General features: G+C 33.3%; 1 protein-coding gene across 3 annotated transcripts in view; it reads left to right on the top strand.

Moving 5' to 3' along the window:
* The window catches only part of UBA6 (ubiquitin like modifier activating enzyme 6), an 82,882-nt gene extending 63,880 nt beyond the window's left edge, over positions 1–19,002 (top strand). For all 3 annotated transcript variants that reach the window (XM_032400490.1, XM_032400488.1, XM_032400489.1), the window contains 10 exons: positions 3,814–3,865; positions 3,954–4,017; positions 4,992–5,061; positions 6,379–6,450; positions 9,420–9,537; positions 10,674–10,867; positions 11,684–11,811; positions 13,369–13,456; positions 13,617–13,711; positions 15,715–19,002. In XM_032400490.1, coding sequence (XP_032256381.1) covers positions 3,814–3,865; positions 3,954–4,017; positions 4,992–5,061; positions 6,379–6,450; positions 9,420–9,537; positions 10,674–10,867; positions 11,684–11,811; positions 13,369–13,456; positions 13,617–13,711; positions 15,715–15,850 — 1,017 coding nt within the window. In that variant the 3' untranslated portion in view covers positions 15,851–19,002. The remainder of the gene's footprint in view (positions 1–3,813; positions 3,866–3,953; positions 4,018–4,991; positions 5,062–6,378; positions 6,451–9,419; positions 9,538–10,673; positions 10,868–11,683; positions 11,812–13,368; positions 13,457–13,616; positions 13,712–15,714) is intronic.
* The last annotated feature ends 3,767 nt before the right edge of the window (positions 19,003–22,769 follow it).

Genomic DNA, 22,769 nt, shown 5'->3' with positions numbered 1-22,769 from the left:
CCCATGGAACATTCTCCAGAATAGATCACATCCTAGGTCACAAATTAGGTCTCAACTGGTACCCAAAGATTGGGATCATTCCCTGCATATTTTCAGACCACAATGCTTTGAAACTAGAACTCAGTCACAAGAGGAAAGTTGGAAAGAACTCAAATACATGGAGGCTAAAGAGCATCCTACTAAAGAATGAATGGGTCAACCAGGAAATTAAAGAAGAATTAAAAAAATTTATGGAAACAAATGAAAATGAAAACAACTGTTCAAAATCTTTGGGATACAGCAAAGACGGTCCTGAGAGGAAAGTATATAGCAATACAAGCCTTTCTGAAGAAACAAGAAAGGTCTCAAATACACAAGCTAACCCTACACCTAAAGGAGGTGGAGAATGAACAGCAAATAAAGCCTAAACCCAGCAGGAGAAGAGAAATAATAAAGATCAGAGCAGAAATCAATGAAATAGAAACCGAAAGAACAGTAGAACAGATCAATGAAACTAGGAGCTGGTTCTTTGAAAGAATTAACAAGATTGTTTAATCCCTGGCCAGACTTATCAAAAAGAAAAGAGAAATGACCCAAATAAATAAAATCATGAATGAAAGAGGAGAGATCACAACCAACACCAAAGAAATACAAACAATTATAAGAACATATTATGAACAACTATATGCCAGCAAATTAGATAATCTGGAAGAAATGGCTGCATTCCTAGAGATGTATCCACTACCAAAACTGAACCAGGAAGAAATAGAAAACCTGAACAGACCTATAACCAGTAAAGAAATTGAAGCAGTCATCAAAAATCTCCCAACAAACAAAAGCCCAGGGCCAGATGGCTTCCCAGCGGAATTCTACCAAACATTTAAAGAAGAATTAATACCTATTCTTCTGAAACTGTTCCAAAAAATAGAAATGCAAGGAAAACTTGCAAACTCGTTTTATGAGGCCACCATTACCTTGATCCCCAAACCAGACAAAGACCCCATCAAAAAGGAGAATTACAGACCAATATCCTTGATGAACACGGATGCAAAAATTCTCACCAAAATACTAGCCAATAGGATCCAACAGTACATTAAAAGGATTATTCACCACGACCAAGTGGGATTTATCCTTGGGCTGCAAGGTTGGTTCAACATCCGTAAATCAATCAATGTGATACGATACGTTAATAAAAGAAAGAACAAGAACCATATGATCCTCTCAATAGATGCAGAAAAAGCATTTGACAAAGTACAGCATCCTTTCTTGATCAAAACTCTTCAGAGCATAGTGATAGAGGGTACATACCTCAATATCTTAAAAGCCATCTATGAAAAACCCACAGCAAGTATCATTCTCAATGGGGAAAAATGGAAAGCTTTCCCTCTAAGGTCAGAAACACGGCAGGGATGTCCACTATCACCACTGCTATTCAACATAGTATTAGAAGTCCTAGCCACAGCAGACAACAAAAAGAAATAAAAGACATCTGAATTGGCAGAGAAGAAGTCAAACTCTCACTCTTTGCAGATGATATGATACTTTTGTGGAAAACCGAAGACTCCACCCCAAAACTGCTAGAACTCATACAGGAATTCAGTAAAGTGGCAGGATATAAAACCAATGCACAGAAATCAGTGGCATTCCTATACACCAACAACAAGACAGAAGAAAGAGAAATTAAGGAGTCGATCCCATTTACAATTGCACCCAAAACCATAAGATACTTAGGAATAAATCTAAACAAAAAGGCAAAGAATCTGTACTCAGAAAACTAAAATACTCATGAGAGAAATTGAGGAAGACACAAAGAAATGGAAAAACAGTCCGTGCTCATGGATTGGAAGAACAAATATTGTGAAGATGTCAAAGAGCAATCTACACATTCAATGCAATCCCTATCAAAATACCATCAACTTTTTTCAAAGAAATGGAACAAATAATCCTAAAATTTGTATGGAACCAGAAAAGACCCCGAATAGCCAGAGGAACGTTGAAAAAGAAAAGCAAAACTGGTGGCATCACAATTCCGGACTTCAAGCTCTATTACAAAGCTGTCATCATCAAGACAGTATGGTACTGCCACAAAAACAGACATATAGATCAGTGGAACAGAATAGAGAGCCCAGAAATGGACGCTCAACTCTATGGTCAACTAATCTTTGACAAAGCAGGAAAGAATGTCCAATGGAAAAAAGTCTCTTCAACAAATGGTGTTGGGAAAATTGGACAGCCACATGCAGAAGAATGAAACTGGACCATTTCCTTACACCACACACAAAAATAGACTCCAGATGGTTGAAAGACCTAAATGTGAGACAGGAGTCCATCAGAATCCTAAAGGAGAACACAGGTAGCAACCTCTTCGACCTCAGCTGCAGCAACTTCTTCCTAGAAACATCGCCAAAGGCAAGGGAAGCAAGGGCAAAAATGATCTATTGGGACTTCATCAAGATAAAAAGCTTTTGCACAGCAAAGGAAACAGTCAACAAAAACAAAAGACATCCAACAGAATGGGAGAAGATATTTGCAAATGACATATCAGATAAAGGGCTAGTATCCAAAATCTATAAAGAACTATCAAACTCAGCACCCAAAGAACAAATGATCCAATCAAGAAATGGGCAGAAGACATGAACAGACATTTTTCCAAAGAAGACATCCAGATGGCCAACAGACACATGAAAAAGTGCTCAACATCGCTTGGCATCAGGGAAATCCAAATCAAAACCTCAATGAGATACCACCTCACACCAGTCAGAATGGCTAAAATTAACAAGTCAGGAAACGACAGATGTTGGTGGGATTGCGGAGAAAGGGGAACCCTCCTACGCTGTTGGTGGGAATGCAAGCTGGTGCAGGCACTCTGGAAAACAGTATGGAGGTTCCTCAAAAAGTTGAAAGTAGAGCTACCATACGATCCAGCAATTGCACTACTGGGTATTTACCCCAAAATACAAATGTAGGGGTCCGAAGGGGTATGTGCACCCTGATGTTTATAGCAGCAATGTCCACAATAGCCAAACTGTGGAAAGAGCCAAGATGTCCATCGGCAGATGAATGGATAAAGAAGATGTGGTATGTATATACAATGGAATATTATGTAGCCATCAAAAGGAATGAAATCTTGTCATTTGCAGCGGCCTGGATGGAACTGGAGGGTATTATGCTGAGCAAAATAAGTCAGAGAAAGGCATGTATCATATGACCTCACTGATAGGAGGAATTCTTAATCTCAGGAAACAAACTGAGGGTTGCTGGAGTGGTGGGGGGGTGGGAGGGTGAGGTGGCTGGGTGATAGACATTGCGGAGGGTATGTGCTATAGTGAGCACTGTGAATTGTGTAAATCTGTTTGAATCACAGACCTGTACCTCTGAAACAAATAATACATTATATGTTAAAAAAAAGGAAGATAGCAGGAGAGGAAGAATGAAGGGGGGAAATAGGAGGGGGAGACAAACCATGAGAGACTATGGACTCTGAGAAACAAACTGAGGGTTCTAGAGGGGAGGGGTGTGGCAGGATGGGTTAGCCTGGTGATGGGTATTAAAGAGGGCACGTTCTGCATGGAGCACTGGATGTTATGCACAATGAATCATGGAACACTACATCAAAAACTAATGATGTAATGTATGGTGATTAACATAATATAATAATAAAAAAAATAACAATAGAGGTTATTCCACGTATGGGGGCAGTGACAGGAGAATGGATAGAGAGAATACAAGGGTAGCTGGAGGCTTCAGTATATATCTTTTATGCATTTTTTATTTTTTTTTTTTACCTCAGATAATATTAAGTAGTAATTTTTTAAATTAATCTTTTTTCTTTAGGCTCTTCAGCTTCTTCACTGTTTTCCTCTAGACACACGATTAAAAGATGGCAGTAAGTGTGACCAAGTGTTGAGAAGAATGTTTAATATAATTTATTACTAGTTACCTATAATGAAAATAATATTTGTATCTTTTGTTAGGTTTGTTTTGGCAATCACCGAAGAGGCCCCCTTCTCCAATAAAATTTGATTTAAATGAACCTTTGTAAGTATTTATATCCAGTTTTATATGCCTCCTTTATTGTAAATTTCTTAACTGTCTATCAGTTTACATTGCAGGGTGAAAACCTCAGGCTCTGGAAATGTTAAATTATTGCATCCCTGTTATTCTAAGAGTTAGCATATTAATCTGGCCAATAAAGCCAGACACAGTCATTCTCCCTACACATACATGAATCTGTTTGTTTAAATGGTAAAATAACTTCATTATTTTTAACTTAAGTGAAACCAAAGTGTTACCTCTTTGACTTTATCCATAAGCAAAAACCATAAAACGACAACAGATGTTTTCCTATTAAATGAAGCCAGTATTTAAGAAACTTTAGTTATTTGGGGGGAAAATGATTACTATTAAATATCTCCCTAAATTATCTCAAATTAATTTTCAAAGTAGTTAATGTTTAGACAGACATTTTTATACACACACATACCCCCATATGTATGTATTCCAGTTAAACACTTAGCTTGTTAACAACCTCCTTTCAACAAATAACTCCCATTTAGTTTTCTCATGTGATGTTTATGTTTGGCTTCCAGTCACCTTATCCTGATGGCTCTCCTATAAAACCTGCTTTATTTGTGTTTTTAGTCAAACTTCATTTGCTTAATTTGAACCTAATGTATGTTCTTTAAAACAAAATTTCTAATTTTTTTATGAATTAAAATGAATTTTCTTTTCTAGTCTAATTTTTCTACTTTTCGCCACTCCTCTCCCCAAAGTAGTCACGATCTTTTCCTGAATATTTGTACTTAGAAGGATAGACATCTAATATTTCTTATAGCTTCTATAATTTCTTTGGTCTAAACCAGAAGTTCATTGCCTAACTTTTAAATATTCCTGTAACAAAAGTTCCGTGATTATTTTTCTTAAACATTTCAAAGACTATAGTTTTTGATGAATTAAACATCTTTGAAACTGTGCATTCATTCACACTTTGCCTTATTTTTTAATTTCAAAAGGCACTTCAGTTTTCTTCTGAATGCTGCAAAACTATATGCTGCAGTCTATTGCATTCCATTTACAGAAGAGGTAAGATAACCTTCAAGCTCTAGGAAGTGATACAAAACCAGGTAAAAATTCGATGACCTATCAGCTAATAGCATCATCAAAATATGTTTTTATGTTACAAGAATTGTTCTTTGATGTAAACTTTTTGTTTTGTTGTATTGTCCGTTCTAACATAGCAGAAGCTAAAATCTTGTTGCAGCATTACTAAGTAGAAGAAAGTCAAATTTTTCTTTCTAAAGTAATAAAACAAGTATATGTAAGACCTGTCTTTACTTTTAAAGCATTTATAACCTGTTAGCTTCAATTATCATAATTACTCTGAAAACCCAAAGTGAACGATTTTGTAACAATTTTTAAATATTCCTTAGAGATTCTCTTTGTTAACATTTCTTTGATTTATTTTGTGATAATAACTTATGTCTTCAAATTTCAAGAAATTTAAAATGCTATCCCATATTGACATTTCTTAACCCTTATCCTATTCCCTTAGACATCATCTTTACTAACTAACATCTAAAGGGTCTAATACAGTTTTAATTGAGAGGCGGATCTGCATTCGTGATTTTTTTCTTCACAGATACAAAATAGAGCCAAATAAATTGCTATACTTTTAGGTGGGCTGAATGAGGAAATAAGCACCAGAGCCATAATTAACACTGGCTATTTTGGACCCAGATAAAAATGCCTACTGTAAATTAATCCTTTTTGGAGCTAATGGTAAAATATACCATAAATGTCTGGTTAAAATAGTGCCATTCAGTCTGGTATTCTTTTTGTAAAAAGAGTGGCAATTTTGTGATAAGAGTGTAGGTGACCTCAAAAGCAGTATGTCTTAGTTTTTCCTAAGTAGCTTCTTAATAATATAGATCTAATAGCCTTGAATTCATCTGAGTTCATCTTGAGCTATTTAAATATTTTTCTGCTTCCAAAGGTATGAATTCCATTTACTTATGTATTTTATTTATTGAGTTAGTATTTATTGAGTATAACTTTGTGCAGGGAACTTTATAAAACAATTACAAGATAGTCCCTGATCGCAAAGCACTCAGTCTGATACAACCAGCCCTAAAACTACCTTTTTAAAAATTTATGGAAAGAACTAAGATTTCAAGTTTGTTGACTAATGAGTAATTTTTCCTACACACCAGCCCTGCCTCCCACCCTTTGTGAATGGTATTTTATAGAATAAGGGTAAATTCAAAGTGGATGTAGTCTAAATAGTCCGATGATAAATTATTCAAATAGTTTAGTATGATAAGGACCTTTTAGGATTTTTTAACTTCGGAATTCAGAATTTTAAAAAATGTTTTTTCATAAAATTACTCTTTAAAAAAACAGGACTTATCAGCAGATGCCCTCTTGAATATTCTTTCTGAAGTAAAGATTCAAGAATTCAAACCTTCTAACAAGGTATGTTTAGAAATCTATTCACTCAGCAAATAGTTATTGAACTTTTACTTGTATCACGTCCCATTCTAAACCTGGAGAATCCCGCAGTGAACACAGCAAAAGTCATATTCTTATGGAAGTTATAGTCTATTGGGACAGAGGTGGACTGTTAAAAAAAAAAAAAAATGCTATTTTATAATATTTCAATATTGGCATAGTGCTAAGAACTAAAAATAAAACAAAGAAAAGGAATAAAGGGTGATGGAGCTGGTGTCATTTTATTGGGCTAAAGGGGAAAGCCTCTCTGACATAGTACCATTTGGGCAGAAGTCTGAAGGAAGTGATGGAGTGAGCCATGCTATTATGTGGTGAAACACAAGCAAGAACAAGTTCAGAGAAAGGCCTTGAAAGACTTTGAAGGCCAGGATTTTTCTGAAGGAGAATATGCAAGAAGAGTGGTAGACAGTGAGATAGGAGAGAAACTTAGGGTTATGATAAATACTTAATGTTTTATTATGAGGTAAGCCAGTGAATGATTTTAAGCAGAGGATGAAATAAATTTAAAAGGATGACTCTGGCTGTTGTGTTAAGAATGATTATATAGGACATGAGAGAGGAAGCATGAAAAGCTCTTAGGATGTTATAGGCAAAAGATGATGGTGTTTTGAATGAAGTAGTAGGTAACAGGTAATTTGTAATAAGGGATTGGATTCTGGTATATATTATAATAGTCCTGACAGGATTTGAAAGAGATTAGAATTGGAATGTAAGAGAAAAAAAGATTGTTACTTTCTTAGTTGAAATAAGAAGCATGCTTAATTGCTCCAGGTGAGGAGGAGGAGAAGTTAAAGGAAGTTTGAGCAGAGGAAAAAAGGTGTGAGATAATTGCTCATGGGGGTGGGAGAGTTACTTACTAGAAGATGGAGTAGAATTCTGAGATAGCACTGAGAATCCACTTAATGTTAACCCACTTAATGTATTATACTAAATGTGGCTGGGAAAAAAGGCATTTAAATGCCTGGGTGCTGCTGTAGAATAGCTGGAAAATTGGATATAACTAGGGTTGGGCTCTTGCTGGGCAAATATGTTAGAAGGAAAAAGAGATAAGGAGTATTAATAAAGATGGAACATGAAATTTAGGCAGGGTAAATAGGAAAGTTTGAAAATATTAAGTAATTTTCTTTTTCACATGCTCATTATATGCCTTTTTGTATACACTCTAAAAATCATCTACAAAACAATCTTTTGTTCCCCTTACCCTCCAGTTGTATTGAAAAATATAGAATAATGATTGCATCCCTATAAAATTCAAGCAGGAAGTGGTGTGTGCAGTCTTCCACTCTGCACTTTTATTTTAGGAAAAAGGAAAATTTGTAGCTGTTTGATATTGTACAAGTAAATGGATGTGCTGAATGAAATGTTCATGACTTGTAGCTTATCAAGAATAAAAGAACAGAAAGGTAAACAGAATTCCTATATAAAGGAGTTTCCAGTTATGGAATGAATAAGTCAAGGGAATAAAAGGCACAGCATATGGAATATAGTCATTGATACTGTAATAGCAGTGTATGGTGACAGATGGTAGCTATACTTGTGGTGAACATAGCATAACTTATGGAGAAATTGAATCACTATGTTGTACACCTGAAAGTAATGTAACATTGTGTGTCAACTATATTCAGATAATTTTTTTTTTTAAATAAGCTTCCTAGCACATGTTCCTAGTAGACAGAACTGCTAGACAGAAGCCAAAGAAACATGTATGGATAACTTTACTAATCTTTATTGCTCTTCAGTGTTTTGTGGCTTGAATTGCTTCTTTCTCTATCAAAGTTTTGGAGTAATAAATTATCCTGAGCATTTTAGCTACAGTTTTAGTTTTAACATGAATTATGAGCTTTTTGCAACTCCCTGAAGCAACAAACACCGAAACTTCAGAGTCTAGCACTTCTAGTTAATAGATGCCAAAAATATCAACTAGACATTCTGGCAAATAAAAGTTTCTGCTTCCTTGACTCTTTACTGTTTCTCAAATACTTATAAGAATACTTAATCTGTAAAAACACAAGTTGAGTGTGTACTATACAAAGAAATAGTATTTTTAATTAGTGATGATGTAGTTTTTTGGTTTGAAAATATTAACTTTACTGCCCTTGTGGAATGTCTAATAAGTAATTTCTTAAAGATAAATTACTTAGATGTGCTGCTCTGAGCATGCATCTATATGAGGGTAAAGGAAGACATTCTTTAGGAAACAGCTTCTTGTCAGCAAATATTTAAAGGATGCACATATTATATATTTTATGGATTTCTTTGGAGACAGAAACAGCTCTGCATTAGAGCTATGCAATTTGGTTTGAGGTAGATTTGTCAGAATTACAGACTGTTGATTAATATTAACTTCATTCTACTGTGGAATTTTAAGAAATCTGTATGAATGCAGATCTTATAAGCTATTCAGTGAATATTTTAACATGAGTAAATTTGTTTTAAATATATTGAAGTTCTCTCAATGAACAAGATAAAGATCCCTGTTCTAAGAGTTTACATGTCAGTGTGAAGAGATAGATAATAAAACAAATACATAAATAACATAATATTACTTAACAATGGAAGGTGTAAAATACATTGGACCATAATGATTAATGTGATAAAACTAGGGACACCTGGTTGGCTCAGTCGTTAAGTGTCTGACTCTTATTCTAGGCTCAGGTCTTGATCTCATGGTTGTGAGTTTAAGCCCTGTATTAGGCTCCACGCCCTGATTTAGTGGTATCAAAGCCATCCTTTGCATATCCTTTAATAACTTCATTTTCCTGGATTTTTCTCATATATTTCAGTGATTTAAAAACATATATAAAAAATAATGTGATTAAACCAGGTAGAGGGAATATCTTCTCTGTGTGACTTATTTGGTAAAACAGATATGGTAATCAAACTTAGGTATAGGATATGATAACATTAATGAATATATGTCCACGTATTTAAAGGTTGTTCAAACAGATGAAACTGCGAGGAAACCAGACCATGTTCCTATTAGCAGTGAAGATGAAAGGAATGCTGTTTTCCAACTAGAAAAGGCTATTTCATCTAATAAAGCTACCACAAGTAAGGGGAAATCTTTATAAAAATGATTTGAACTGGAGGGAATTTTTATTTTCAATAAACTCTATACCCAAAAGCTTATGGGACTAAATAATAACTATAATAATAATGATGTTAAGTTGATTTCGTGATCATATGTAAGTCACTGTTCATCTTTAACTGTGACTAAATTCATTATTTTTTCACCCTTGCCCTATCCTCAATTGCTGAAATGTAAGTCTGCTTTATTGTCGTTGTTCTGATTGGTTTAGTCCTTAAGATTCTACTGTGTAATTCCTTTTTAACTCATGGCCAGCATAATGAGAAAAAAAATGGAGGTCCTGTATAGACTAACACTTAGACCCAGTGAAGTCACTTTAGGATAAAAAACCATAGACAGATTTATTCCTGGTTTATTAGTCTCCATAGTTATACACAGGAATTACAACTTGACCTGTATACATCCTTGTTAAATGGTTTTAAACATAAGGAAACCAAACTTGTATTCCTTAAAAACAGAGCCATTTGCTCTTGTTTGTAGACCTGCTCACCATCTTTTATAACATAAATCAGCAGTTTCCAGACTTTCAGGATATTTATGCACAAACCAGTAAAATTCAGGAAAAAATAACCTAGGTTAGCCAACTATTTATTTTGTAAATAAAATATGTTAATTTAATCATTACAATTCTAGAAAAAAACTTCCATTTCTTTCTCATTTCATAACAGATCAAACTACCTCTATCTACAGAATGATTTTTAAAAACCACTAATCTAGAAATATTTCAAACATATATTCTTTTCATTAGATTTTAACTGACCCTGTACTAAGGTATTAGAGGCAAAATGTTTCAGAGTAGTATTTATGAAATCAACTTTAGAACAGTACCCAGCATTAACAATTTTATTTGTAAACAGCTTAATAGCAGATAGCTTTCTTACTTTCTGTGTTTTAGAAAGATTTTTTTTAATATAGAAACTTCTCTGATTTAGTGATATCAAAGCCTTCAATAACTTCATTTTCCTGGATTTTTTTAATATATTTCAGTCATTTAAAAACATAAAGGAATATTTAAGAATAGTGAATCCACATTGCTTTTTACCTAATAAAACCTTTACAAATTACTACAAAACTTTATTTTTCTGGTTATTATGATCAGGTGATCTTCAGGTGGCAGTGCTTTCATTTGAAAAAGATGATGATCGCAATGGACATGTAGATTTCATTACAGCTGCATCGAATCTTCGTGCCAAAATGTATAGCATTGAACCAGCTGACCGTTTTAAAACAAAGCGCATAGCTGGTAAAATTATACCTGCTATAGCAACATCCACTGCTGCAGTTTCTGGCTTGGTGAGTTTATTATTCTTTGAATGGAAATACTTCTTTTCCATTGTCTCTTACCTGTTTTCCCCATTGTACCACCCCAGCCAGTCACTCAGAGATCTTAGAGAAGGAGGGATCCATATTGATCTTATAATTTTAAATTTCAAGATATTTCTGAAAATACAGTAGTCCACATTTTGAAGCTTTACAGATACATAGACATTTTAACATAAAAATTAACCTGTGTCAAGATAGTATAATTTTTCTTATAAGCAATAATCCTCTTAATCACTCTTGTATCCTTCATACAAAGCAGGTACTGTATTTTTCTTGAATAAGATGAACTGCTCTAATGGTTACTCTTTGATTGTATTGGATTTTAGTTTTTTGCCTTAAAAAATGTAATTCCTGTTAGTGATTCAGATTTCTTACAACTTAATCTTTCCTTAATGATTCAGAATCTTTAGGCTGGCCCTAGTTCTTTTGCTGTACTATAGTGTTATACTTAGAAGCTGTGTAATTATCTGCCCCTATATTAAATTATTTTAGACTATTGTGTTTCTTGAGTTCTGGTATCTTCCAAAATAGGAAGATTATATGACCAAAATAATTTTTTTGGTAACTTTGCTCACCCCGTACAGAACAGGTAAAAAGTTTGAAAGTATAAGATATGCTAATAGTGGACAGATTTATAAGAAATTCCTATTATTTCAATCCAGTAGCTGCTTTTACTCTTTCTTTACAGAGAAATGCTTGAGTAGAATTTAGGAAAATTAAACAGATGAATGAAGTCGTGAATAGGTTTGGGCTCTTTATATAATCAGATCACCTTCTTTTATCTAGGTTGCACTGGAGATGATCAAAGTAGCTGGTGACTATCCGTTTGAAGCTTACAAAAATTGTTTCCTTAACTTAGCCATTCCAATTATAGTGTTCACAGAGACATCTGAAGTAAAAAGAACTGAAATCAGGTATGCGTGAAGGTCTATTTCTCCTGCATAATGAAAATGAAATAAAATTTTTACCCTCTAAAAGGAAAAAAATCGTAGTTTTACCTCTCCTTCTCTTTTTGAGATATACATATATATATATATATATATATACATACATATACATATATATATGATCCTTGCCATCACTTCAAGACTAGGTCAGAATCCCATCTTCATGAAGCATTGCTTTTTTTTTTAATTGAGACATAATTGACATGCATTAGATTAGTTTCAGGTGTGCAACACAATGATTCAACACCTGTACGTATTAAGAAATGATCAAAACAATAAGCCCAGTCAACATCATCAGCATACATAGTTAGCCTCTTTTTTTCCTTATAATAAGATCTTTTAAGATCTCTCTTAGCAACTTTCAACTATACAGTATATTATTTTATTAACTGTAGTCACCATGCTGCCCATTACATACCCATGATTAACTTTATAAGCTGAAAGCTCGTACCATTGGACTCTTTTCACCCATTTTGCTCATCCCCCAGCCCCACCTCTGGCAACTACCAATCTGTTGTCTGTATCTATGAGCTCAGTTTCAGGGTTGTTTTTTTTTTAAGATTCCACATATAAGTGAAATCATACAGGTATTTATTTGTCTTTCTCTGTCTGACTTATTTCACTTAGCATAATGCTAATGTTGTTCCAAGTAACAAGATTTCTTTTTTATGACTGAATTATATTTCTGTGTATGTGTGTATCACATTTTCTTTATCCATTCACCCATTGATGGACACTTAGGTTGTTTCTATATCAATACCTTAGCTATTACAAATAATGCTTCAGTGAACATGTGGGTGCTGATATGTTTTGAGTTATTGCTTTCATTTTCTTTGGATAAATACTCAGAAGTGAAATTACTGGATCATATGGTAATTCTGTTTTTAATATTTTAAGGAACCTCCATCCTTTTGCTTTTGGTACCAAATGTAAAAAACCATCACCAAGACTGATGTCAAGAAGCTTATTACCACCTGTGTTTTCTTCTAGGAGCTTTATGGTTTCAGGTCTTATATGCAGATCTTTAATTCATTTTGAGTTAATTATTTTTTAAGATTTTATTTTTAAGTAATCTCTACACCCAATGTAGGGCTCAAACTTAACAACCCCGAGATCAAGAATCACATGCCCTACCGACTGAACTAGTCAGGAACCCCTTGAGTTAATTTTTGTGTAGTGTAAGATAGTGGCCCAATTTTATTCTTTTGCTTTATGCAAAGCATTTCTGATTAAACTAGCCATAGAACACTCACAACATTTAATCTGCCACATTATTTAGCATTATTTAGCATTAAGCTCTCTTGCTAAGACACCCTGATTTATTATCAGACACTGGAAGGCTCAACAAGGTGTTCTGATAAAAGTGGTTACCTTGTATGGTGTAATGGAGAAATAAGTTGTTTTTTCTTTCTCCCCTATGTTATTATGTAGCTAAATCAAAAATAATGGACTTCTGGGGCTTTTTATTATTATTAAAGGGAAAAATATTAAAATGTTTTTGTTTTGAATATTTTTCTACAACAGAAATGGAATATCATTTACAATTTGGGACAGATGGACTATACATGGAAAAGAAGACTTCACCCTCTTGGATTTCATAAATGCAGTCAAAGTGAGACATTTATTTACTTAGTTCATTAGTTGTAGGTTTTCACAAATAATATTTAGCAGAAATTTGTCTGCTGTCTTTTTACTGGTTGTAAAACATTGTCACCCAGCCTTTTATATCTGGACATAGCTTTGATTGTTTCTCTCTTGGTATTTACTTTTAGGAGAAGTATGGAATTGAACCAACAATGGTGGTACAGGGAGTCAAAATGCTTTATGTTCCTGTAATGCCGGGTCATGCAAAAAGATTGAAGTTAACGTAAGTATTGAACCTTATATCAGAAGATTCACAAGACTTAAAACATAAGGTGGATGCACACTGGGAAATCAAATAGATTTACCTCTGCTAATTTAACCAGTTTGTTAATATCACTGTCTCCCAAAAATCAGGATCTTTATTGATAGCATCAGTGTTATAACCCATGAGCAGTAGGTTAGATGACACATGTTAACTTGTATTAAATAAATAAAAGTTAGCGTAAAAATATTTGTCATATGAATCTCTGCATGATGGGTGCTTTAACATGCATATTTTAACTAGGATTATCAGTTAATGAGATTAATCACTTTTAATTACTATAATCCAGGCTTTATGATCTATACTTAAAAAAACAAAATTGCTATTACATATAATAAGGCATTAATTTGCCTTATATTATTTTGTCATTAGGATCCCTGAGTATCTCTTGGATACATTAATAATAGTATTTCCTGTATACTACCTAGATGAGAGTAGAATGTGTGGTCCTAAAGCATACTGGTTAGTGGAATTTAAAATTTGTTGCAAGTAATTCACAGTAGTGCTTTATAAGTTGGCCAGTACTTGGAATCTCCAGCATGATATACTTTGTGAATGATATTTTTCATTTACCAGATATTTACTAAGGACCCATTAAGTGGCTAGACAAGCTTGGCTTCAGAAAGACCTGGATTCACATCCATGCCCAGCTACTTGTTTTGTCACATTGAGTAGCTTACTGAACTTTTGTTTTGTTTTGTTTTTGTTTTTTTTTGTTTTTTTTTTTTTTGTTTTTTTTACTGAACTTTTTTGAAACTTAGTTTTCTATCCACAAATAGGAATGATTGTGCCCATAGCTATTGAGCATTAAAATAATAGTAAAGATTAGCAGTGTAATAGCAACTGAAAGGTAGCCCATAAATGTTACTCCTATTAATATTTTGTCATTATACGTCTTTATCAAATAGCCTGTGCCCTCAAGGAATCCAGTCTATTATGAGAAAGGGACATGTTAATCATTAAAATGTAATTGAATAATTAGTATAATAAAGGTTTTTACAGAATACCTTAGGCACTACTAACTCAAACCTTTCCCTTAGGATAGATTTCATTTGAGCTACCTTTGAAAGATATCAGGCAAAAGCAATAGCTTATGCAAAAGCATGCAGCTAATAAAGAGCATGCATGATCTATTTGGGAAATCAGTATTTTGGAATAACTTAAGGATGGGATGATAAGAATAAATGGTAGAAAGAATGAGAAGTTATAAATGGGACAAAATTTCTTTGTAAAATGGAAAGAGCTATTACTGAGGTTTAAATAGATTACATTGTTCAGGGCCTGGCATGAGATAGGTACACATGGCATATGATATATAACAGTAGGCAAGAAAGTAAAATAAGATTTATATTTTAAGAGGATTCTGGTAGCAGAGTAGATTGGAGGTAGGAGACAGCTCGCTCAAAGCTAATCTAGTAATCTAAGGATATATATATAGGTGATAACTTGATTTAAGACCGTATCAGTAACATTAGCAACAACAAAGTGGTTTTTTAGTGAATAGGATATACATGGGATATAAGAGAAAGGTAAAACTTAATGTCTTTCACTGTGATTAGCTTGAAGATTTAAATCTAGTTTGCTTTTTACTCTTTACATAGAAATGCTTGAGAAGAATTTATGATGCCTCCACACTTTATAGGGAATATGAGGATAATTCATTTTTAAAAAAACATTGCTTACATTTTGGTTTTGTGGGTGGCAGAGATTATCTTTAACAAATGGTTTATATTCTTTACCAATACTAGCAGTAGTCCAGACTGATTCACTGTTAGATAAATGAATGTCTTGAGTTTAGAGGTTTTAGTAAAGAAAAATTATAATATATGAAAGCAGATGAATTATTAGATTTAAAAATAAATGTAAAGTCTAATCAGGTCAGATTCTCTGGGCAACACTAAATAGCAAATCTCTTTCATTTTACAGAATTTACCAAATTATTTGTCCTTGATTATCTTTCTTAGAATGCATAAACTTGTGAAACCTTCTACTGAAAAGAAATACGTGGATCTTACTGTGTCATTTGCTCCAGACACTGATGGAGATGAAGATTTGCCTGGACCTCCAGTAAGATACTATTTTAGTCATGACACTGATTAACAGAAGTTGTCTTAAATTTATTCCAGGACTACTTGATTTTGGAAAGATTGCACTTAATTCAGGAATGAAAAAAAAAATCAATTCATAATACTATGGATTTCTCTTTGATGAAGCCTTAATTTAAGGGAAACATCAGTAGAAAACTACAGCGAAGAATTTTAAAGCATTTTGAAATATAATCTATACTTGTCTAGTGCTTCATATGTGAATATGAACACAAGCAATTTTGAACTGGACTGATGTTTTGTAATGCTTACAAAAAATTTGTGTATTAACCTTTCTGGATAAAAAGAAGGAAAAAAATATGTATCCATCACCAGAAGAGATAAAAGATCAAGAAATTCAAAGTAACAAATGCAACTATCCAAAAAGTTTAATCTTACTTTGTGAATTTTTTTGTTGTTGTTCACTATTTGAGACCCAGTTTTTCTATACAAATAGTGTTTGGCACCCTGCACCTCTTATAATTAGGCTTTTGAGTTTAACACCAGTGGGAAAAGGAGAGATGGTAGCAGTGAATGAAGAGTAGCCATTTTAAATTGTGTGGTTACAGTTTACTGTCCTGCTAATTTAACTAACACCAGTGGGAAGAGGAGAGATGGTAGCAGTGAATGAAGAGTAGCTATTTTAAATTGTACGGTTACAGTTTACTGTCCTGCTAATTTAACTGGAGTTTGTTAATATCACTATCTCCCAAAAATCAGGATCTCTGTTGATAGCATTAGTGTTGTAACCCATGAGCAGTAAGTCAGATGACACGTTAACTTGTATTAAATGTTAACAGTATTATATGAACTCCGACAACCCTCTTAGAGGGTCCATGAATGTGAACAGATAAGTGTGGCTAATCATTTGGTTCTTCAATATGCCTTCTAATGTGGCTGTTTTATTTATTTGGAACTCTAAACCTGATTATGATAGTATATAAGACTAAAAGGTTTTGTAAAGGGAGTGTCCTTAGAAGTAGATGAAAACTAGCAATTAAAAAAAAATCATTACTAGTTGAGTCTTAATTTTTTTTTCTTCCAGCAACCTAACGGACAGAAAAAAAATATTTTATTTTAAAGGGAAACATACTGTTTTATTCTGCATTCCCAGAAAGGGAGTTGACAAAGATAAAAATTTATTTTTTTAGGTCTTTATTGATAGAAACTTTCTGTTTTCTGATAGGAGATATTACAGAAAATTCATATAAATGCTTTCATTAAAATGATATAAAATGTACTCAACACTGTAAACTTGGTAAAAACAGCAATTTGTTTTATTTCTAAGGCTATCATGCATTCTAAAGCAATTGGCATTTTGTAACCACAGGAAGTCACTTCCCTCTAGCTGCTTTTAGTCTGATCTCTTGTTCAGGCCATTAATAGGTACTTTGATAAACTCAAAACTAGATTTACATCAGTATTACTCCTATTTGGTATCTTTTTATACTCTCTACTTAACTTTCCTTTTATTTCATTTATAAATAGTTGAAATTACTTTGTCAACCAGCGGTATTGTTTCATTGTTTTGTAAAAGTATCATCCAATTGGGAAAATATATTTGGGAGTGGAAGGTGAATTTGTATGAATAAAAGGATACTCTGCATTGGAGGCAAGGATAGGTGGACGGGATGAATTTAAAGGAAATGGATACCCTTTAAATAAGTAATTTTTGTTCAAGTATAGTGTTTAAAATTCCTTAAAATTGAATTCAGAACATCAGAGCTCTGTGGCTTGGAACTCTTAAGGCTAGCAATAATAAAAGGACTTTTCTATAAGAAGCCTTTTCTCCATTTTCATTTTGCTTTGTATGATAGTAACAGATGTTTTCCAGGTAGCCATTCAGTAATCGTCAACTATGATCTAATAGCTTGCTTATATTTTATTTAAATCTCCACGTGTTTTCAGAAGTAAATTTGGAACCATGCTATCAGTTCTTATTTATAGTGATCAGTGCTTTAATACACATAAACAAAACCAACAAGGATTAAGTTCATTTTGTGATTAAACCTGAAACCATTTTATCATTGCTTTTTTTTTTCCCCATAGGTAATGGTTATTGCCATTAATCTCTATTTAGTTCTACTAAGCTGGAAAGCCAGGGTATGAAGTTAATGACAATTTTTTTTCATTATTTGTTTTATTTCTGTACCATGAGATCACTTTTGGTAATTAAAATACCAGGTGCAAAAATTATTTGATTTTGTATAGTACCACTGAGTGATTTTTTACTTATTAAAAATAAATTAAGAAATTTGACAGTATCTTTGTAAATCCTGTTCCATGGTTGACTCCAGAGATTCCAATTTTGCTATTTGTTTTGTACATAATGTTTCTTTGGTGTTTTCTAATTTTCATGTTTTGCAATCATGGAGATATAACAATCAGTGAGTGTAGAGGAACATTACTTCAAAGTGCCTTTGGCTCCTGGAAATTCTATTAAAACAATTGAGAAATGGTGACTGTGTAAAACCTAGAAGATCTGGTAAATCTCACACTGTTGGTTGGGATATCCAAAGTATATTCCTCTTTTTTTTTTTTTTTTAGATTTTTATTTTATTTTTAGTGGGCTTCACACACAATATGGAGCTTGAACTCACAACCCTGAGACCCAAGAGTCACATGCTCTACCGACTGAGCCAACCAGGCACCCTTAAAGTATATTCCTTTTTAGAGTTCAAAAGTTTTTGGTACTCATCAGTAATTTCCTTCCTCTAGATTGTCCCAAAGCTAGAACTTAGAAATAGATGTATATCTTTGTTTTTATTTTTTGTCTATTATAACACTCCCTGGTGATGCCAATGACAAGGCATAAAAAAGTCAGCAATGTTTAGAGTCCACTATTGTATAATTAGTAAAATGAGGACAGAAAATTGTTCTTCTCAGATCTTAAGGAAAAATCTGTTGACCTAATAATTAAATTATAATGAACAAAAATTAAAATTACAAAAATTCATTGTGATTGTAAGTAAATAATCATTTTGTATACAGTCAGTAGGTATGGATTTAACTATTTTATTTTCAACAAATCCAAACCAAAATCAGGAAGTTGAAATCATGGGGATTAGAGTAAGTAATCAATAGGTAATTTTCAGTGTTCATTTTTCTCTTGCCATTTCTTAGCTTTTTTGAGAAATATATATTCAAATATTCAAAATATTTTATTTTAAAGGGAAACATAATGTTTTATTCTGTATTATACACATATATATATATATATACACAAAAGAATATATGGAATATAAATACATAAATATATATATTGTATATATATATACACAAAAGAATATATAGAATATAAATACACAGTTTAAGGATTAATTGTAAAGTAAGGGCTTGTATAACCAGCTATCAAATCAATAGAACATTGACAGCAGCCCAGAAATGTCCCTTGTAGTCCCTTCTCAATCACAACCAGCTTCCCTACACATATTCTCTGGCAATACCACTATCCTACCTTTTGTGATAATTCTTCATTTTTATTTATAGTGTTAACCACCTATTATGTACTTAAATAATATAGTTTACTTTCTGATGGCTTCTGAACTTGATGCAAACGGAATCAAACTATTTTTTTTTGTGGCTGCTGCTTTCCTTCAACATGAGAATCATCCATGTTATTACTTATAGTCACACTTTAGTCGTCATTGTTGTGTAGTTTACCTTTGCATTAATATACCACAACTTATTTATTCATTCTATTGATGTTTTTAGTTTGGGGCAATCACAGTTCCTCAATGAATATACTGTATGTATTTCCTAGTGCAACTAAGGTATATACCTAGGAATGGAATTACTTGGTCATAGGTATTCACATCTTAAATTTTATTAGACAATAACAGAGTATTGCCTTAGCAGTAGAGATATCCTGTATTTCCACACTTTGCTCGACACTGGTATTAACAGATTTTTTTTAATTTTGCCAATCTGGTGGATGTGCAGTTGTATGTTATTGAAGTTTTACTCTGTATTTCCCTAGCTACCAGTGAAATTGAGCACCTTTTTCTGCATTTGTTGGCTACTTTGACTTTCTTTTTTGCAAAGTGTTTTTTCAATTCTTTTGCCCATTTTTCTGTTGTTAGTCTTTTTCCTCATTGATTTATAGAAGATCTTTATAAATCCTGTTTTTAGTTAGCTATGTATTTCCAAATATCTTCTCCCACTCTGGCTTGCCTTTCCCTCTCTTTATGATGTTCTTTGCTGAAAAGAGTTTCTCAGTGGTACTAAGAAGTATCAGTCTTTTGTTTTAAGGTTAGTGTATTTTGTGAGTTGCTTAAGACATGGTTCTCTATCCAAGGTCATGAAGGTACTCCTCTGTATATTGTCTTCTAAAGGCCTTAGCTTTGCCTTTCACATTTTCAGTTTTCAATTCATGAGGAATTAATTTTGTGTATGCTGAGAAGTTCCTCACCACCATTTATTGAATTAATAAGTATGTTCTTTTTTGCAGTGCCACTCTTCTGCATTACCACCCAAGTCATACATCCATTTATGTGTATATCTCTGAATTTTTTGTTTCTTCTTTTCTATCCCTGTGCTAGTATGGTATTTTCATCACTGTAGCTGATGTATTGTTTTTTATATTTGGCAGAACAAGTCCTCCCAATTTATTGTTCTATAAGAGTATCTTGGTTATTCTTAGCTCATTGTATTTTCAGTTCTCAAATTTCTAATTACAAATATGCAAATTCTGTCACTCTTGCAGTTTCCAGTTGTCTTGCTGAAATTTTCAATCTTTTATCTACCTGAACATGGAAAGCATTATTATTTTATAGTGTGTGTTTAATCCCAAATCTGGAACTGTCCTCTGGGTCTGTTTTTTGTTTTGTTTTGTTTCAGCTGATAATCATTATCTTACATCCTTGTGTGTATGGTTATCTTTAATTTATGCCAATATTATATGTGAAAGTTGCCTTTAAAAATAACTTGATGTCCTGCATAGTATTTTCATCCTCCAGAGAGGCACTTGGCTACTAGTAACTCAAGACCAGTTCCAGAGTCAAGATTTTATGAGTTATCCATGTGACTCAGAGTTGAGCTATAGACTACTACTGCTCTTACTTCCTGTTTACCCTTACTCCTACAACCCTCCAGAGTTGGGTTCAAAGTGTAGATTAGGGTTACCAGGGCCCCCATCTCTTGGCTGGCACTGGACTCTACCTTTCAATCCCTCGTCCCTTAATTCCTCAGCTTCTCAGTGGACTCTTACAAATCTGCAAAAGCTCCCAAGGCCCAAGTGATCCCAAATGAATGGTTCACTTTTATGAATTTCTACTTTCTTCCAGATGTTAGTCTCACCGTTCACTAATATAGCTCTCCAATGCCATCCAACATTTTTTAAATACATTTTGCCCACCTTTTCTAGATATTCTCAAGTAAGAATGTTAATTCAAATTATGTAGCCCACTTTTTATCCTCTTTATTATGTGTTAAATAAAAATTTTTGTATTGCTTCTGTATTTGGAAACATACTAAATTCTAATGATTCTTATAAATTATTTGCAAATTAATTTGGATATTCTGTATAATCTTCAAATAAGGACAGTGTTTAGTCTTTTCTAAGATCCAACATTTTATTTTTGTTAATCCTCTCTCTTGTGTGTTTGCTTTCTATCCCATTATTTTCTGCTCTTACTAATTTTTTTCCTATTTTCTTTGCGTTTCCTATTTTCTTTTTTTTTTTTTTTTGCTAGTGCTGTTTCTAACTTCTTGAGCTGGATAATTACCTCATTGATTTTCAGCCTTTCAACATATGCATTTAAAATTAAAAATTATAAATATCTCTATATTATATTATAAATGTAAATATCTCTGTATTATAAAATTATAAGTATCTGTATTACTGTAATATAATCATATGATATTCTAATTACTGTTGTAGCCATATTCCACAAATTTTGACACATAATATGGTTTTTTTTTTTTAACATTTTATTTATTTATTTGACAGAGAGACAGCGAGAGAGGGAACACAAGCAGGGGGAGTGGGAGAGGGAGAAGCAGGCTTCCCGCCGAGCAGGGAGCCCAATGTGGGGCTCAATCCCAGGACCCTGGGATCATGACCTGAGCCGAAGGCAGACGCTTAATGAACTGAGCCACCCAGGCGCCCCAACACATAATATGGTTAATAGTTAAAATATTCTCTTTCCATTAAGAGTTCCTTTGCAACTCAGGTTTTTTAGGTGTTTTTTTCAGTGTTTCTTCATTTCTAAACATAAAGTTTGGATTTTAGGGATTCTTTTTAACACAATTTGATAATCTCTGCCTTTTAACTGAAACACTTAGGCCATGTACACTTAATGTAATTGCTGATATATTTAGGTTTAGTTCTGACATTTTATTTTATGGGGTTTGGTTTGGTTTGATTTTCTTGTTTTATTGTTTTTTGTTTTGTTTGTGTTTGTTTTTGTCTAGCCAGTTCTATGATTCTTTGTCTCTATTTTCTTGCCTTTAAAAATTTTTTTTTTGTGGTTTTTTTAATTCCATATATGCCACTTACTAATATTATCTCTACTCAACTCTAGACACCCTTTTGTATTCTGGAACTTTGCAAACTGCTTTTCTCTTTTGTCATTTGGCTTCCTTTAGGTTCCATAGATAGGTGGCACTAGGAAGAGGACTGGAATGCCGGAGAAAGGAAAAAGAGACTTTTACCCTTGCTATTTGCTTTCCGACATTGTCAGCATCACCTCAGCAGTGGCTTTTCTTCCAGTAGCCTCTGGTTGGTTCTTAGCCTCTAGCTTTTCTCTGGTACTCTGCGGGGTATCTCTTCTAGGCTTCCAGGTTCTAATAATGTTACCTTCTTCCCTTTAATAGCTGTGTCCCTTGCTGATGTTTTCAATTCTCCCAAAACCTGTTTAACAAATTTTTTATGTTAAACTCTTTCTTAATATACATGATATGGTTTCTCTTTGCCTAAGCTATACACACTTTTT

Source organism: Phoca vitulina, unplaced genomic scaffold (genome assembly GCF_004348235.1).
Source record: "Phoca vitulina isolate PV1807 unplaced genomic scaffold, GSC_HSeal_1.0 scaffold3, whole genome shotgun sequence".
Taxonomy (NCBI): domain Eukaryota; kingdom Metazoa; phylum Chordata; class Mammalia; order Carnivora; family Phocidae; genus Phoca; species Phoca vitulina.
This window is presented reverse-complemented; position numbering and strand designations above follow the sequence as displayed.